At 53.2% G+C, this 18,694-nt stretch overlaps 1 protein-coding gene and 1 long non-coding RNA gene across 8 annotated transcripts in view; one reads left to right on the forward strand and one right to left on the reverse strand.

The window, feature by feature from the left end:
* Positions 1-5,844, reverse strand: LOC135273937 (uncharacterized). Its single transcript, XR_010341697.1, has 3 exons — positions 5,249-5,844; positions 4,309-4,635; positions 1-799 (listed from the first exon to the last, which is right to left on the reverse strand). It is a non-coding gene; the product is annotated as an uncharacterized LOC135273937 (long non-coding RNA).
* IMPDH1 (inosine monophosphate dehydrogenase 1) overlaps positions 4,885-18,694 on the forward strand; it is an 18,367-nt gene continuing 4,557 nt past the window's right edge. Inside the window, exons 1-10 of one of the 7 annotated variants that reach the window (XM_064373659.1) lie at positions 4,974-5,119; positions 5,510-5,587; positions 8,958-9,056; positions 11,048-11,096; positions 14,105-14,206; positions 14,328-14,402; positions 14,680-14,886; positions 15,034-15,121; positions 16,583-16,782; positions 18,460-18,550. In XM_064373659.1, coding sequence (XP_064229729.1) covers positions 4,974-5,119; positions 5,510-5,587; positions 8,958-9,056; positions 11,048-11,096; positions 14,105-14,206; positions 14,328-14,402; positions 14,680-14,886; positions 15,034-15,121; positions 16,583-16,782; positions 18,460-18,550 — 1,135 coding nt within the window. Of the gene's footprint in view, positions 5,120-5,509; positions 5,588-8,957; positions 9,057-9,299; positions 9,557-10,843; positions 11,097-14,104; positions 14,207-14,327; positions 14,403-14,679; positions 14,887-15,033; positions 15,122-16,582; positions 16,783-18,459; positions 18,551-18,694 lie in introns of those variants that run through there. The other 6 variants (XM_012474094.3, XM_012474092.3, XM_012474095.3 and 3 more) reach the window with 6 other exon arrangements.

The following is an 18,694-nucleotide window of genomic DNA, read 5'->3' on the forward strand; positions in this document are numbered from 1 at the left end:
TGAGCTTTATCCAAAGTTTATGAGGACAATGCCCCAACAAAATCAGCAGTTTACAAATGGATAACTGATTTTAAGAAGGGATAAGGTGTTGAAGAAGAAACCTAAAGCAACAGACCATCTACATCAATTTGCAAGGAAAAATTCATCTTGTTTGTGCCATAACTGAAGAGGCTGATGATTAACAGCAAAAACAATAGCCAACACCATAGATATCTCAATTGGTTCAGTTTACACAATTTTGACTGAAAAAAATTAAAGTTGAGCAAACTTTCCACTCAATGGGTGCCAAAACTGTTCCTCGGTGGCAGGTAAGGGATGTTGAAAACCTATTTTTCTCCCATCTAAGTTGAAGTCTGTTGAGTAGGCAAAGGGAGATGGATAGTATCTTCCACCTATCTTGCCCTCGCTTAGGAGGTCTGTGTCCAAAGCAGCCACAGATAAGAGCAGAACATTCAATGGAAATTTTAAACATGTGGGATCAAGATGCTGAAGTGTTTCTTTGAAGACATGTAAAAGAGATGAAACAGGCCAGGCACGGTGGCTCACGCCTGTAATCCCAGCACTTTAGGAGGCCAAGGTGGGTGGATCACGAGGTCAAGAGATTAAGACCATCCTGGTCAACATGGTGAAATTCCGTCTCTACTAAAAATACAAAAATTAGCTGGGCATGGTGGCGCACACCTGTAGTCCCAGCTACTTGGGAGGCTGAGGCAGGAGAATTGCTTGAATCCAGGAGGCAGAGGTTGTGGTGAGCCAAGATGCGCCATTGCACTCCAGCCAGGGTAACAAGAGCGAAACTCTGTCTCAAAAAAAAAAAGATGAAACATAGTTTTCCCAATACAATCCTGAAGACAAAACACAATAAAAGCAATGGCTACCAAGAGGTGAAAGTGGTCCAGTCACAGCCAAAGTGGACTTGTCAAGGGCAAAGATTGTGGCAACAGTTTTTTGAGACGCACAATGAATTTTTCTTGCTGACTTTCTGGAGGGCCAAAGAATGATAATATCTGCTTATTGTGAGGGTGTTCTGAGAAAGTTAGCCAAACCTTTAGCATAAAAATGCCTGAGAGAAAGCTTCAACAGAGAGCCCTTCTCCATCACAGTGCTCCTGCTCACTCCTCTCATCAAACAAGGGCAAGTTTTCAAGCGTGTTAATGGGAAATCATGAGGCATCCACCTTACGGTCCTAATTTGGCTCCTTCTGACTTGGTTTTGTTTCCTAATCTTAAAAAAAATCTTGGCTGGGCACAGTGGCTCATGCCTGTAATCCCAGCACTTTGGATGGCTGAGGCAGGTGGATCACAAGGTCAGGAGATCAAGACCATCCTGGCCAACACAGTGAAACCCCATCTCTACTAAAAATACAAAAATTACCTGGGCATGGTGGCATGTGCCTGTAATCTCAGCTACTTGAGAGGCAGAGGCAGGAGACTCGCTTGCACTAGGGAGTCAGAGCAGGTAAGCCGAGATTGTGCCATTGTACTCCAGCCTGGCAACAGAGTGAGACTCTATCTTAAAAAAAAAAAAAAAAAAATCTTGGCTGGGTGCGGTGGCTCACACCTTTAACCTTTAATCCCAACATTTTGGGAGGCTGAGGCCAGTGGATCACCTGAGGTCAGGAGTTTCGACCAGCCTGGTCAACATGGCAAAACCCTGTCTCTATTAAAAATACAAAACTAGTTGGGTGTGGTGGTCGACACCTGTAATCCCAGCTACTAGGAAGGATGAGGCAGGAGAGTCGCTTGAACCTGTGAGAAGGAGGTTGCAGACAGCCAGCATCACCCCACTGCACTCCAGCCTGAGTGACGGAGTGGGACTCTGTCTCGCAAAAAAAAAAAAAAAAAAAAAAAAAAAAAAGAGAGAGAGAAAAAAGAAAAAAAAATCCTTAAAGGGCTCCTATTTTTCTTCAATTAATAATGTTAAAAAAAAAAAAAATACTGCACTGACTTGCTTAAATTCCAAAGACCTTAAGTTCTTTAGGGATGGACGAAATGGCTGGTATCATGGCTTAGGAATGACTCTTGAACTTGATGGAGCTTACGTTGAAAATAAAGTTTATTTTTTTCTTCTTATCTTTTAATTCCATTTTTCCATGATTTTATTTTTTTGAGACAGAGTCTTGCTCTGTCACCCTTTTTTTTTCCTCCCCCAGTACATTGTCTTCATCTGACAACACTGTTCACTGGGTTACAATGCATTTAATTATGTTACAGTTATCTTTCATGTCATTCTTACTGTCCTGGTAACTTTATTTGGATTTGGGTTTTCTCAGCAGTTTAACCTGTTTACAAATAATCATTTAAAGTTTAGGCTATAGCTAGTTCTAAGTTTCCGCTGTTGAGTAATTGATTGGTTTTGACTAGTTTCTCCTTCAGAGTCTTTATAAACACATATGGGTACCTTATCTGCTTATTTCCAAACAGAAACCTTTGGCTTTAGGGTAGTATTTTTTAAATGGTGAGTCCAAAATCAATTTATTGGGCCCCTCACCAAACAGGAGACAGAATACAAGTATCAGAGGGCATTGAATATAATCAATGAATTAATTTTAGCTTTTTTGTTGTTGTTGAGACAGTCTCACTCTGTCATCCAGGCTGGAGCGCAGTGGCCCAATCTTGGCTTACTGCAAACCTCAGCCTCCCAGGTTTAAGCCTCAGCCTCCTGAGTAGCTGGGACTACAGGCATGTGCTACCATACCTGGCTAATTTTTTTTTTTTTTAAACGGAGTCTCGCTCTGTTGCCAGGCTGGAGTGCAGTAGTGCAATCTTGGCTGACTGCAACCTCTGCCTGCCAGATTGAAGTGATTCTCCTGCCTCAGCCTCCTGAGTAGCTGGGACTACAGGCGTGCGCCACCACACCCAGCTAATTTTTGTATTTTTAGTAGAGACAGGGTTTCACCATGTTGGCCAGGCTGATCTCAAACTATTGACCTCATGATCTGCCTGCTTCGGCCTTTCAAAGTGCTGGGATTACAGGCATGAGCCACTGCGCCCGGCCTAATTTTTGTATGTTTTAGTAGAGATGGGGTTTAGCCATGTTGGCCAGGTTGGTCTGAATCTCCTGACCTCAGGTGATCTGACCATCTCAGCCTCCCAAAGTGCTGGGATTACATGTGTGAGCCACTGTGCTAGACCTAAATTTTTAAAACTTTTTTTTTTTTTTGAGACAGAGTCTTGCTCTGTCTCCATGCGCCAGGCTGGAGTGCAGTGGTGCAATTTCGGCTCACTGCAACCTCCGCCTCCCAGATTAAAGCAATTCTCCTGCCTCAGCCTCCTGAGTAGCTGGGACTACAGGTGCACTCCACCACGCCCAGCTAATTTTTGTATTTTTACTAGAGACAGGGTTTCACCATGTTGGCCAGGATGGTCTCGATCTCTTGACCTCGTGATCCACCCGCCTCGGCTGGGTAATCCCAAAGTGCTGGGATTACAGGTGTGAGCCACCGTGCCCAGTCCAAAACTTTTTTTTTTTTTAAAGAATCCTGATTCTGGGGAGTGGGTGTGTATGTGCATAGGAAAAGGCACCATGAAGGATAAAGTCCAAGACCTTACTGTTGCATAAATTCAGTTTCCTTTGTGAAATAGTTGCTGAGGCTGGGCGCGGTGGCTCATGGCTATAATCCCAGCACTTTGGGAGGCGGAGAGGGGCGGATCACAAGGTCAGGAGTTCAAGACCAGCTTGGCCAACATGGTGAAACCCTGTCTCTACTAAAAATACAAAAAATTAGTTGGGCATAGTGGCGGGCGCCAGTAATCCCAGCTACTTGGGAGGCTGAGGCAGGAGAATCTCTTGACCCCAGCCCAGGAGCTGCACTCCAGCCTGGTGACAGAGTGAGACTCCGTATCAAAAAAAAAAAAAAAAAAAAAAAAAAAAAGTTGCTGAAAGTCTGACCCCTAATACATCTTTAGCACTCCCCAATCACGTAGTGTTTACCATTTATTCCCTCAAACTTGTCAGACTTCGTTTAAAAGTTCAGATGCTTCTCGACTTACTTAAAGATGGGGCTACTTCTGGACAAATCCATCTGTAATGTTGAAAAATCATAAGTCGACCATTGTAAGTCGAGGACCATCTGTACATGGCATGAGAATTGTCAGCAGTTTATTTTCATCTACTCTGTCTCCTGAAATAAACTGCCTGAGGGCAGGGAGTCTTAACATTTCTTTGCCAGTTTTGGTAGGTGTTCAATCACTGTTCACAATGATAACAGTAGGAAAAAGTGCGCTATCTAAGAAGTGGACAAACAAGCTGGAGTACATTGCTCTGCCCCCGTCCCTTGTTGCGGGGTAACATCACAAGGCAAAGTACCTCCACCACGAGGCAAGACTAGGTCCTGTTCCTTAAGGAGCCAGCAGCCTTGTCTGTTCTGTTCGTCCCCTGGCAGATGACAGGCTGTGGAAATCTCTCTCCCTGCTCTCGAACGTGGGGTCGGCTGAGCAGGCACAGGAAGATGGAAAATGTCCCACCTCTCGCCCCAGCGTGGGAGGTCTGCGGCCGGCGGGTAGGAGGCGCTCCAGGAGACCTGGCACCGTCGGGGTGCAGCAGAGCAGCGGGTCCGAGACGCAAGGAGAAGCCCTGCCTCCGGCTGCCCGCTCCTGTCCTCTTCTGGTTTTCCTCGGAAGGGGCCTCGAGACACTGGAAGGTCCGGACAGCAGGGAAGGGACGGGGTCCTTTCCAGTTCCACCCGTGTGGGAACACCTCTGCCCCTCATCCCCCGATATACCCTCGCTGAATCCGGGATGGCAGAGACGGACCGAGTCTAGGCATCCGCGTGGCGGCGCGGAGGAGAGCTGGGAGCCCAGGGCGGAGCCCAGTCGACTCCCGGATTCCCCGGCCCCGCCCCCGGCACGAGGCCCCGCCCCGGCGGCCCCGCCCCTCCCCGGGACCCGATCGGGCTGCGCTCACTGCCCAGCCGGGGCCGGGGGAGCCTCCAGGCGGAGAGGCTCCCGCCCGCCCTGAGCTGCGGCCTCCGCATGGAGGGGCCGCTCATTCCGCTACCGCTGCAGGGAGGTGGAGCCGCCGCCGTTCCGGAGCCCGGAGCCCGGCAACACCCGGGACACGAGACGGCGGCGCAGCGGTACAGCGCCCGACTGCTGCAGGCCGGCTACGAGCCCGAGAGGTGACGCCCAGGGCAGAGCGCGCGGGGCGCATCCGGGGCGGGCGGCCGAGGAGGGCGCGGCGGCTCTGGGAACCCGGCGGCGCTGCGGGGGAGGGGAGGGGCAGGCCCCACACACCCTTTCCCTCTTACCGCCTCAGGCTCCAACTTTCCGAAACGCCACGTTCCCGGCTTTGGTTGGGGGATCCAGGCGGGCACTGTGCGAAGGATTAGGTGCTTCATTGCACGGGGGAGCAGAGGAGAGGGAGCAGGTCGTCAAAACGTTTCATAAAATCTTAGCCCTAGATTGGACCTCGCTACACACCCGACGACACCCCGTTCAGGTGGCTCCAGCCCCTGGGGTTCAAACAGTGCTTGTTGGAGTCCCTGTCCGACTTGCTTACCCCTCCTTAGCTGTTTCCTCCTAGAACTGTCTTCAGTGGTCTTACTGGCAGGTGTAGGTGTCCAGATGGATCGCCTTCGCAGGGCTAGGCGAGGACACTCTCCCTCCTCAACATGTACTGAGATCTGATGAGGCTGCCAGGGCAGCTCACCTCAAGGTCTCTCGGAAGACGCAGGCCCCCGTGCTGGGGTCTGTCGGGGAATGAGGGTCACTGGAGGAAGAGTAGGGTAGTGAGCTGGGCCCCAGGGGGACTGGCTGAAAAGGAGACAGCAGCTAATCTCTGGATTGTATCGCAGCTTGAAATGCAATCCCACTGTCCTTCCGGTCCAGAGGATTTGGACTTCTTTCTCTGCCCATCTGCTGGTGTATAGCAGCTTGGGGAGGTGACCTGACAGCTGGGTTTGGGGGGGCGGTCTGGGGGAATTAGCCCGGCAGCTCTGCCCAGGGGCTGGCCGCTTATGTAAGAACTTTTAATGGCTTAAGGGGCTCCTGGGCAGTGGTCTGCTGCGTTAGGCCCCTCCTGTGCGGGCAGGCTGCCTCTCTAGATTGAGTCAGGCTTAGGCAACCCCCAGACGCTCTCCCATCCTAAAAATCCAGCTCCTGGGCTTCAGGGCGCAGGGTGATGAGGAGGGGCCACAGGGGCTGAAGGAGCTGGTCGGGGCTTGATGGAGGCAGGGCTTGGTTAGAGCAGGGATTGCAAACATATTGTTTCAGAGCTCAGGCCCAAGCCATATGAGTGCGTCCCTTCTCGAAACTGCAGTTCTGCATCAAGGGGCCATTCCTACCCCCACTCCAACCTCACTCACATCCCCCACTTCGGCTCAGAGAGCCTGTGTAAACCTGAGCCCTAGCCAGGTGGTGTAGTGAGATTCAAAACCTGCTGGCCAGACCTCCTCCTGCCTTCACCAACCTGGAGCTGTGGGAGGAGGACAGGATTCTGTCAGCAGTCCTGGGTTTGAATCCGGTGTTATTGCTCTCTGGCTTGAACTTGGACGGGCTATGCCCCCGTCCTAGCTCAGCAGTGCTAATGTTATAACCTCTTCTCCCCTTACCCCATCTTCCCCTCAAGAGTATTTTGAAATCTTGTTCATTCAAACAGCCCCAGGCCAGATAGAGCCTTTGGGGCTCCCTGCCTGGACCTCTGTACCCCGCTGAGCACTGCTACCGTGCTACCCTGAGAAGAGGGCTTGGACCTGCCTTCCTATCCCCACAGCTGCTAGGTGGGGGTCTCAGGGGACAACAGCCCTTCCTTGGCTGCGGTGGCTCACTGGTTTCCTCGGTGTCTCCTCCCCATGGAGGAAGCAGCTGGGGAAGATCAGGAAGAGGGTGGAGGAGAGCGGGGGTTGGGGGTGGATTAGCGGAGTCTCTGGAAAAGCACAGCCTAACCCAGGGCTGAGCCCAGCGGCTTAGAGTGATGAGGAGCCCGACACAGGTCAAAGCGGGAGGCGAGTTGGGGAGCAGGAGAGGGGAGTGGGGCCATGAAGTCTGTAATCACTGGGAAGGCGACCCTCCCCATGCCTCAGCCAGGCAGCCTCCTCCCTTGGGTCCCAGAGTTCTAGGCTGGGGCAGATGTCACAGTAAAGGTCACCTGATACGGTCAAATCCAGCTGCTCTCCTTGGCCTCGGGCTCTGGTTGAACCCTGAATAGTACTCTAGCCATTCCTGACCCATACTGTAGGGGATAGTGACCAAGAACAGGTCGCTTAGTGACACAGTGACCCAGAGCGGCCACTGGGACGGTCTCTGCTCCGTGCCTGAAGTTGGCATGATAGCTCTGTTCTTCTGTGGCCAGAAAGGTACCCCATAACAGCTCTGAATGGTCAGGCACTTTCTCTGGCTGGTCTCACTGCTATGCTCCACGTGGTCAGTGAAAGGTCCTAGTGCTGGTTCTCCTCAGGACTTTCCCCTGGTCCCCCAAGTGGCCTGGGCTCACCTTGTGAGCCCGTGAGTGCTGAAGGTTCAGAGGTGCTTCCCCGGCATCGCTGGCAAGCTGGCCCCAGCCTCCCCTCTGCACACAGATGGAACAGTCTGTGTTTTCCTGGCAGGGTCCCGGGGGGCATCAATGAGGGAGGCTGGGCATCCCAGGGAACCTCGTGGCTTGGAGGCCAAGCCTCCCCTGGGTCTGGCTGCCACCACACTGCTGAGAGGTAAACAAACCCAGCCTCCCAGGGCCACAGTCAGCCACTCTACCAGGGAGGGGACTGTGTCCCATGGCATCTTATTCTCATCTTCCCAAGTGAGCTGTGGGAGCCCTAGGAGGACACAGGGAGGAGGCTGTGGAGTCTGGGTAGGGGGACCCGCTCTTGGTCAGGGAGGAGTTCTGGTCCCATAAGAGGGAAGGGTGGCATCCTGCCATCCCCCCTTTCCCCATGTGAATCAATCTGCTACCCAGTCACTGCCCTCGTGTAGAAATCAGGATCTTTCTGGGTACCCAGGACCACAAACTTCTGCTTTGGGGATTTTTCAGAAGTTCCCTAGCCCCGTCCTTATTTGTATGCACACTTGCCTAAGCCAGGCTTATGATCCTCCTTCATCTTCCCACTCACTGCAGGACCCTCCCAAATAACGAACTGCTCTCTGAGGTTAAAAGCCCTGGTACCAACATCATTTTCTTGGCCGGAGACAGGGGTACAGAAGCAGTACCCCTCCCTCCCTTTCTGAACTGTAGATTTTGCCTGTCAAGGGAATGGGGTACCCAATACTTTGCAATTAATAGATTGTGGAGTTAATGTGATCATTTATGAAAAATACTTTGTAAACTGCAGACGGCTCCAAGGCCACCCAAAGGTCAAGGAGTGTCATTGTGAAGAATGCCCGCTCCCTAGGAGGGACGTCGGATAGCGGTCTAACCTCAAAGTCCTTAGTGCGGGGGAGCTGAGAGCCCAGACCGGTTTCTCAGGGCTCCGGGCCTTGATCAGGGTCTGGGGAAGAGTACTGGGGATTGGGGAACGGCAGAACCGTGTGAGGGATAACCTGGGGAGAAAGGCAAGGTGGGTGGCCCAGGCTGGGGTAGAACTCGGGGGTGGGGTGGGGCCTCTGCTGGGGGTCCTGGGAGGCTGGATGTGGAGCGGAGGAGGGGGCGTGTCCTGGCCTGGCCCCCGTCCTTTTCCCCGCGAGCGCCACCTCCTCCCCAGTCGGGGTTGGCGGGGTCGCGAGGCCACTGCAGGCGACTAGGGGCGTGCGCGCTGCGGCGGCAGGGCCCGGGTCTGCGGGGCCCTTTGTGCGGCGCGGGCGGAGCTGTCTCTGAGGGAGGGGCCGGAGGGGCGGGAGGAGAGGGAAGGGAGGGCGGCGCCCTGGCCCGCCCCGCCGCTGCCGCAGCCCCCGCCCCCGGCCCGCCCGGCCCGCGGCGGCAGCGTGGCCGCGGCGCGGCGTCAGCGGCGGCGGCGGCGGCGGCGGCGGTGGCGGCAGCGGCTAGCGGCCGCGCGGGTGTTTATGTCGGGTCGCGGGGTCTCGCGGCAGCATGGCGGACTACCTGATCAGCGGCGGCACCGGCTACGTGCCCGAGGACGGGCTCACCGCGCAGCAGCTCTTCGCCAGCGCCGACGGCCTCACCTACAAGTAAGAGCGGGGGCTCGGACCCCTCGGTGCGCGCACCCACGCGCCGCAACCCCCGGCCTGCCCTGCACGTGCGTGGCTCCCCCGGCGTTCCCGGCCTGGTGCGAGTGCCTGCTGTGGGCGCTGGGGGCTGGGCACGGGAAGGAAGGAGGCCCGCGCCGGAGCAGACGGACGTGGCACGGCGACACCGCGGCCCTCAGAGTCCTGACCCGTTTCTGGCCGGATCTGGGCTCGGCCTGCCCCCCTTCCTCCTCTCGGGGGCATGGAGGGTCCCTGAGGCATGTGGGAACTGGAGATGTGGGCGTTATGGGGAGACTTTTCCTAGCCGTGGGTACAGGACGTCCCCTCCCAGCCTTACCACGAGGGCGGAGGGTCCCTGCAGCCCAGCTTAGGCAACTGCTTCCTTGTGGCCCCAGCAGGGACCCAGCCAGGTGGTTGGGGTGGCTCCTTTTCCAACCGTCCAGTCCAGCGCTTTTTCCAGTGGTGTCCCTGCCTGCCCACAGGTTGGTCCTGGTGCCCCTCCCAAGGCGTGAATTATTCTGTGACTGCCACCCCTCATCCCACCCCACATGGGGTTTTGGAGGAGGACAGAGACCTACCCGTCTGCCTCTGGCTTCGTTTGCCTTTTCCGTGGGCCCGAGGCCAGTTGTCCTGCCTGCTGCAGGCCTGGCACTATCTCTGCCTCCTGGCTGCAGGACTGTGTCCCTGCCAGGAAGGAGCATCAGAAGGGGCAGAGTGGGGATGCTGGCCAGTCAAGAGCATCCCTGCCTCATCTCCTGCCAGCCCTGCCCTGCCTGGCTTGTAAGCACTCCTGCTTGGCGGGCAGTTTCCCTAAACACCAGGATACCCAGTCACTTCTGAGGAGTGTCTCCTCCTACCTGCCCGTAGGCGAGGGGTGTATAGAATACCTAGAAAATGCTAGGAGGCCCAGACTCCAGCGTTTCTCCCTTGGCCTCCTTGCTATACAGAAGAAGGGCTGCCAAAGGCTGGGAGCAGCTGACATTCTTTGTTTCTTTGCTGGTCTTTGGTGATGAGATTGGAGTCTACCTTTGATACAGTTGTCACTGAAGTCTCCTAGGGGAACTCCCCAGGGGAACGCCTAGGAGTTTCTCTAGGCCTTAGGGCAGATTCACGACCCACTCCCCTCCACCCTGTGGCTTTTCCTTCCTGCGCTAGGGATGCCTGCTGCTTAGCCCAGTTCAGAGTGTTCCTGAAGTGTAGGATATTTGCTTTTGGGTGTGTCTGTCAAGGCCTGCTGTGATTTTAGCAGGTTGGGGCCCTGAGCTATGGCCTTGCACCTAGATGTACCCACACAGGCCTGCACTCCTCTTCCGGGGTTTGCTGTGACTGTGGCCCACCTTAGTGTTGGCAGATGCCATCCTTTAGCTGGGGCCCCAGTGTCCTGGTCCCACCTCCGAGGCCTCTTTCCTCCCCATTCCCATCCCGGCCATTTCTGTTGAGTGCCTGCTCTGTCAGAATGTGCCTTGCACTCAGCCCCCTGGGGTCCCTCCATGCTGTTTCCAGCCTTGTGTGACTCAGCAGCCCAGGCGCTGGGGCGTAAGGCTTGTCCCGTGCTGGGTCATGTTCATGCTGTGCTGTGCTACAAAATTGTTCTCCGTGTTTACTTATTTTGTCTCCCCATCAAGATTGAGAAGTTTTCAAAGGCAGGCACTGTGTCTGCTGCGTGTGGCGATATGGGAACTTCTGTGTCGCTTGGCAAACTCCAAGCCCTGAAGGCAGTGGATATTTTGGGCCTATTGCCTTGATGGTGCCCCAGCAGACTGTCTTTGGCTCTAGCTCTTGGGGCTGGAGTTTGCCAGACTCTAGTTGGGGACACAAGGTGGGAAGTGCCCTGATGGGTCAGTAGGGACGGGAGGTCTCTAGCCTCTGCTCCCGTAGGCTTTTCTGCATGCCCCTGCTGCCTCCTCTGGCATGGCAGGCTCTGCCCCTTTGGGGCACCCCTCCCCACTAATAACATTTCTCTATCTTCACAGCGACTTCCTGATCCTTCCAGGATTCATAGACTTCATTGCTGATGAGGTGGTAAGTACCTCTTCCTTTGACAAGAGGAGGGGGCTGTGTGTGTGGTGGAAGAGGCTGACTTCTTGCTCAGGGGCAGGTGTGGAGAGACTTTTTTTGGGAATGGGTGGATAGGATGTAGCCCCTCCCCCTGCTTTTTTTTTTTTGAGTCTCACTCTGTCACCCAGGCTGGAGTGCAGTGGTGTGATCTCGGCTCACTGCATTCTCCGCCTCCCAGGTTCAAGTGATTCTCCTTCCTCAGCCTCCCATGTAGCTGGGATTACAGGCACATGCCACCACCCCTGGATGATTTTTGTATTTTTAGTTTAGACCCCCAGATGATTTTTGTATTTTTAGTGTAGACGGGGTTTTGCCATGTTTGCCAGGGTGGTTTCAACTCCTGGGCTCAAGTGATCTGCACACCTCAGCCTCCGAAATGCTGTGATTACAGGGGTGATTCCACCCAGTCAGAATGGGTGGATATAGCCTTTATTGTTGCCAGAGAAACTGGCAGACATCAAAGGGTTATACCTGATGGGTCCAGAGGCAGCTATAGGGACACAAGAGTGTCTTGAGTGAGGCCTGACCCAGGGCTGGGTGGCTCTGTGTCAGCGACAGAGCCTGTGGGCAGGTTCAGAGGAGGCCTGGGAGGGGTGGACTTGGGAGTGGCTGTCTTATCGTAGAGACCATGAGGATTGGATTTTGTCTGAAATACTGAACAAGGACATGATAGAAGCCAGTAAAATTATGGAGACTTAAAAATGGTAGACAGACTTGTTCACTGATCTGCAATGTACAAGAACTGGCAAGAGGATTTGAAAGAGTTACATTTTGGATAAATACAAAGAAACACAGTGCCTTGATTTCCCGGAGGGGGGGTGCTCATCAATGAGCTGAATCAATGAACAATTAACATAAGATACACTCAGAGAAGCCAAGGTGGGTAGTGATGATGGTGTAAGTCATTGCAAGAAAGAGTACCATGATTCTGTGATGAATTCATACACATTTTGGGAAAAAACCCATTTGTTTTCTGTTGCTATTATTATTGCTATTTATTCTGATCTGATTCTCATGAAAGGCCAGAGGGCCTGAGTGTGCCTGGATCACTGACGTGTGAGGGAAGCTCATGTCCTGTGTGTAGCCAGAGCTGACCCAGACAGATTTTCGGGGGAAATTCGGATGATTCTGGTTGTTTCCCTTATGACAACAAGGAAGGCTTCTTGGTGCAGCTCTTCAATTTAACAAAGTTTACTGAGTATGGTGGCTTTGTGTCAGACACTGGGCTGGCTGCTAGGAAGAGAGGGATTGAAAAGACCCCTATCAGCTTCGCGTGGTGGCTCACGCCTGTAATCACAACACTTTGGGAGGCTGAGATGAAAGGATCACCTGAGGTCAAGAGTTCGAGACCAGCCTGACCAACATGGTCACCCTTCTCTACTAAAAATATGAGAATCAGCTGGGCATGATGGCAGGTGCCTGTAATCCCAGCTATTCAGGAGGCTGAGGCAGGAGAACCACTTGAACCTGGGAGGCAGAAGTTGCAGTGAGCCGAGGTCACGCCACTGCACTCCAGCCTGGGTGACAGAGTGAGACGCCATCTCAGAAAAAGAAAAAAGAAAAACCTCTGCTCAGCTGGTGAGGGTCTCCCTATCCTGTGGCCTCCTCTGTCAGGAAGGCTATGGCCCTTCTGTGGCATGATGTAAGAGGAGAAGGTGGTGTTTTCTAGATCATGGGGCTGGAGTTCTGAACCAGGGTGAGTGATGGGTTTCAGGGGCTTTGAATCTAAAAAAAAAAATTATATAGCAAAGTCTGCACAAATGTCTTGGGGGCTGGGGTCCACCACTGTTGGCCTGACCCTCAGAGGGGTATGTGCTCTGGCCCTGAATCTAAAAAAAAAATTATATAGCAAAGTCTGCACAAATGTCTTGGGGGCTGGGGTCCACCACTGTTGGCCTGACCCTCAGAGGGGTATGTGCTCTGGCCCTACCTCCATGGGCAGGTGGCTTTTAAATGGACACTTGGAATCCTGTCCACTCTCTCGAGCTGCAGACCATTAGTCACTTCCTTTCTTGGATGCCTAAAAGCCTTTTCCGCGCCTCCGCCCACCTCAGCTCTTGTCACCCAGAATCCATTCTCCATGTCGGAGCCTGAGTGACCTCTTCGGAACATAAATCAGATTATGTCTCTGTCAAGACCCTCCAACGGCTTCTCTCGGAGTCAGATCTGAGCTTCTCTCCACGGTCTTCGAGGCCATGCATGCTGCCCCTACCTTCCTCGTGCCTCTCCCTGCCGTCCACTTCCCGACCTTCTTTTTCTTTCTTTTCTTTTTTTTTTTTTTTTTGAGACGGAGTTTCGCTCTCGTTACCCAGGCTGGAGTGCAATGGCGCGATCTCGGCTCACTGCAACCTCCGCCTCCTGGGTTCAGGCAATTCTCCTGCCTCAGCTTCCTGAGTAGCTGGGATTACAGGCACGCGCCACCATGCCCAGCTAATTTTTTTTGTATTAGTAGAGACGGGGTTTCACAATGTTGACCAGGATGGTCTCGATCTCTTGACCTCGTGATCCACCCGCCTCGGTCTCCCAAAGTGCTGGGATTACAGGCTTGAGCCACCGCGCCCGGCCCTTTTTCTTTCTTAAATGTGCCTCCGAAAGAATTGGACTCTGAGGAAGGTTTGCACTTGGCCCCTTCAGCCGGGAGTGACAGCCCCTCTGACTTCTACTCGATCGGCTCCCACCGGTCCCCTCCCAGGAAAGAGGCTTTCCCCAGTCACCTGGTTGCCAGTGCTCGCTTGGCCTTCTTGTTTTTCTCTACAGCATTCATCCTGACTGAAGTCATCTTGAGCGTGTGTCCTGTCTGTCATCTTTCCTTCCAAGTAGAACATAAGCTCCGTTAGAGGAGCAGGGACCTCACCCACCTTGTTCACTGCCGTGTCCCCGGGGCCTGTCCTGGTGCTGGGTGTATGTAGGAGCTGCTGAATGTTTGTCCGGAGGGTGATAAGTCTTCACATGGGCTGTGCCTCCATCCTCAGGACCTGACCTCAGCCTTGACCCGGAAGATCACGCTGAAGACGCCGCTGATCTCCTCCCCCATGGACACTGTGACAGAGGCTGACATGGCCATTGCGATGGCTGTGAGTGACACACCTGTGTGGGGACTCCAGGGCATGGGAACTGACCGTGGCGGGCTGTGTTTAGGGGCAGGGCTGAGGACAGATGGGCCCCGGCTCTAACCACCCTTCCCTTCTACATCAGCTGATGGGAGGTATTGGTTTCATTCACCACAACTGCACCCCAGAGTTCCAGGCCAACGAGGTGCGGAAGGTCAAGGCAAGTACGAGGCCTGTCCCCAGCAAGATGACACCTGACAGTGCCCACCTCAGAGGCCCTCCCAGCCTCCCCTGCCAGCCCTGCACTGCGGCACTTCCTGGGCATCCTTCCTCTCAGTGGGGTCCTGGGGCCAAACCCTCATCTTCCCATTGGTTCCTCATCCCACTGAGGGCCCTGGCTTCTCTGCAGCACAGCCACGTCCTCTGTTCCCTGTGGCCAGCCCAGACGTCATCCCGGGCTTTCTTTCAGCCTTTTCCTCCCCCATCTCTGCCCGCAGAAGTTTGAACAGGGCTTCATCACGGACCCCGTGGTGCTGAGCCCCTCGCACACTGTGGGTGATGTGCTGGAGGCCAAGATGCAGCATGGCTTCTCTGGCATCCCCATCACCGAGACAGGCACCATGGGCAGCAAGCTGGTAGGCATCGTCACCTCCCGAGACATCGACTTTCTTGCTGAGAAGGACCACACCACCCTCCTCACTGAGGTACCTGCAGGGCAGGGAAACAGCTGGGTGCAGAGAGGACCCTCACGCTGGGGCCTCAGACTGGTGCCTGTGACCAGGGACCAGAGGGAGGCCTGGCTCCTTCTCTCTCACCTGCCAACCTGCAGGCAAATGTTCCTGGCCCCACAGGTGATGACACCAAGGATCGAGCTGGTGGTGGCTCCAGCAGGCGTGACGTTGAAAGAGGCAAATGAGATCCTGCAACGTAGCAAGAAAGGTACTAGGGAGCTAGTTGAAAACTTGACCCCCAGCTTAACTGCCTGTCCACAGCCCTGTTTCTTCAGAGCTTCGCAGGTTTTCCCAGCAACCAGATTGGGCCCTGGAAAAGGTTTGAATAACCTCAGACAGGCCAGAGCACAGTTCCTGCCATCCTTCTCTTGGCTTAGGGAAGCTTGTCCCTCATGCAGGATCTTTACAGTATGTTTCCCAAAATTAGTCCTATGAGATGCTCATCACAAAGCCTCTGTGGTCTTAAAAGCCTGAGAAGTAACTCCTTTCTCCATCCCCTATCTTGCATAAAGAATTGCACATTAGCTTATTAAAGGCTCTGAGAAGTCCTGCAGTTAAATTTATTTGACATTGGAGCTGTTTCTATATTTACTAGCTAGAAACAACTTTGGCAGAGAGTCTCACTTTGTCACCCAGGCTGGAGGGCAGTGGGGCGATCTTGGCTCACTGCAACCCTTGCCTCCTGGGTTCAAGTGATTCTCATGCCTCAGCCTTCCGAGTAGCTGAGATTACAGGCATGTGCCACTACGCCAGCTAATTTTTTTTTTTTTTGTATTTTTAGTAGAGATGGGGTTTCACCATGTTGGCCAGCTGGTTTTGAACTGGCCTCAAGCCATCTGCCCTCCTCAGCCTCCCAAAGTGCTGGGATTACAGGTGTGAGTCACCATGCCTGGCCACAACTTTGGCTATTTATTTATTTATGACATGGAGTCTTGCTCTGTTGTCCAGGCTTGAGTACAGTGCTACTCAGCTCACTGCAATCTCCACCTCCCAGGTTCTAGCAACTCTCCTGCCTCAGTCTCCCTAGTAGTTGGGACATAGGTGCACACCATCACACCCAGCTAATTTTTTTGTATTTTTAGGAGAGATGGGGTTTCATCATATTGGCTAGGCTGTTCTTGAACTCCTGGCTTCAAGTGATCCACTGGCCTCAGCCTCCCAAAGAGAGGAAGCCATGAGCCACCATGCCCGGCCAACTTTGGCTTTTTAGAAAAAAGGGAAAAATAAAATATTCACCAGGTCACCGTTGGCTACACTGGGAAATGCTTCCCTGGTCCATACTGGAGGGTTCTTTGGAGTTTGTTTTGGACAGGGCACATGCTTCTCCCTGCAAAGCAGCTTCACTCCTGGCTAGGAGATTTCGGCCACTGTGGCCCAGCAGGTGATAGGCTGCCAGTACTCAGGGGCTGCCCATCCTAGGCCTTGATGCACATCCACGGACCCCCCGAGGAACCTACGGGGCTGAGAGGTTTCTTTGCTCCTTGTTACTTGGGGAGAGGTCTGTGTCCCTAGGAACACTTCCTGGGACATGCTGTCACCTAGTGGCTGCCTGGGGTACTTCAGTGGAATCTCTGGCGTGGTCTCACTTGCATCTTCACCCTCCCCAACACCTCCCAAACCCCTTCCTGCCAAACCTGCTTCTTCATCTCACCCCTGCATTCCTTGTCAGGGAAGCTGCCTATTGTCAATGATCGCGATGAGCTGGTGGCCATCATTGCCCGCACCGACCTGAAGAAGAACCGAGACTACCCTCTGGCCTCCAAGGATTCCCACAAGCAGCTGCTGTGCGGGGCAGCTGTGGGCACCCGTGAGGATGACAAATACCGCCTGGACCTGCTCACCCAGGCAGGCGTCGATGTCATAGTTTTGGTAAGGTCTCCCTCCTGGGTGGTGGGGAAGGTGGTTGGGTGGTTCAGCAGAGTGGAGGTTCATGAGGACCCAGGTTCACCTGTGATTAATCCTGTGCCCCTCCCTTGCTACTCTTCCTCTCTGCTTTCAAGTGCTCCCTGGTGTCAGAATTAGGAGTGTCTGCAGCAGGATCACCAGAGCTCAGGGGTTCAAGGTCATAGTGAGCTAGGATCGTGCCACTGCACTCCAGCTTTGGGGACAGAACGAGACCATCTCAAAAAACAAACAATGGTTTGTGTCGTCTGAGATACAAAGAAAGAAAACAAGCAAGTTAAAATTCTCCAATGGCACAGCCACAAGAAAGAATGAAACTCTGTCCTTTGCAGCAACATGGACAGAGCTAGAGGCCATTATCTTTAGTGAACTAACTCCAAAGCAGAAAACCAAATACTGCATGCCCTCACGTATAAGAAGGAGCTAAACAGAGGGCACACATGTTCATAAAGATGGAAATAATACATACTGGGGACTCCAAAATGGGTGAGGCTGGGAGGGGGAGGAAGGATGAAAAATTCCTCATCAGCCACAGTCTTCACTATGCAGGTATTAGGTCCCTGGAAGCCCGGTTCTCACCAGTATGCAGTATGCCCATTTAACCAACAAGCACAAGTACATACTGAGTCTTTGAAAAAATGACAAATTGCTGTAAGCAACAAATGCAAATCAAGACCTCCCAGCAAAGGGAAGTAGAATGAGGATAAAGGCTTATGATCCCCTTGTGAGTGATCTGGACCATACATCTAGATTTATCTGTATTCTAGGACTGGCAGGAAAATAACCATAGGAGGGTCACTGGCACTCTCTCAGCAGCTCACAACAGACTGCAAACAAAGGCCTCTGAGGGCCTTCTTGGCTCATAAGTTGACCCTAATAATTTAGCTCGTGTTCACTGAGAACTGCCTGTTTGCCAGGCACTGCGTCAAGACCTTTGTGTATATCAGCCCCTTGAGGGACGGTCGCCATTTTGTTTTCAGATGAAGAAACAGGCTTAAAGAAGTTAAGTCATTTCATTTGGTTAGTGACTTAGTGGAAAGAGGATACGGGTCCAGGCAGTTTCTCCTTGCTGTAAGGATTAGTCTGTACAGTGAGTATGAAAAGCCTTATCGGCCGGGCGCGGTGGCTCATGCCTGTAATCTCAGCACTTTGGGAGGCTGAGGCAGGTGGATTACCTGAGCTCGGGAGTTTGAGACCAGCCTGACCAACAAGGAGAAACCCCGTCTCTACTAAAAATGCAAAATTAGCTGGGCATGGTGGCGCATGCCCGTAACCCAGCTACTTGGGAGGCTGAGGTACGAGAATCACTTGAACCCAGGAGGCAGAGGTTGTGGTGAGCCGAGATCGTGCCATTGCACTCCAGCCTGGGCAACAAGAGCGAAACTGTCTCAAAAAAGAAAAAAAAAATTTAAGGCCGTATCTACTCTAAAACTACATTAGTGGTAGTTAACCTTTTGGGGACACAGTCCACTTTGAGAATCAACTGAAAGTTGTCAAGTGAATTTCCAGGAAAAAAAAAAAAACAGAAGGAAAGAGGATTCTCGTAACAGTTTTCACAGGATTTTAGGGGTTCATCCACTCAGGCTCTCCCGCCTTGAGAGTCCTAAGTTGTCTAAGTCCAAGCTCTTCCATCCCTTCTCACAGGACTCGTCCCAAGGAAACTCGGTGTATCAGATCGCCATGGTGCATTACATCAAACAGAAGTACCCCCACCTCCAGGTGATTGGGGGGAACGGTGAGTGCAGGGTCGCCTCTCTCCCCTCTGCTCCTGCCCCTCCACTGAGTAACCCTTTCCTGCCCTTCAGCTTCCCTAGGTGATGGCATGGCTCCTGGCATGGGCGGCAGGGAGCATGATGGGCTTTGGTCACCATAAGGGGGT

This window comes from Aotus nancymaae, unplaced genomic scaffold (genome assembly GCF_030222135.1).
Source record: "Aotus nancymaae isolate 86718 unplaced genomic scaffold, 86718_ANA_hifiasm-v0.15.2.pri h1tg000002l, whole genome shotgun sequence".
NCBI classification, from domain to species: domain Eukaryota; kingdom Metazoa; phylum Chordata; class Mammalia; order Primates; family Aotidae; genus Aotus; species Aotus nancymaae.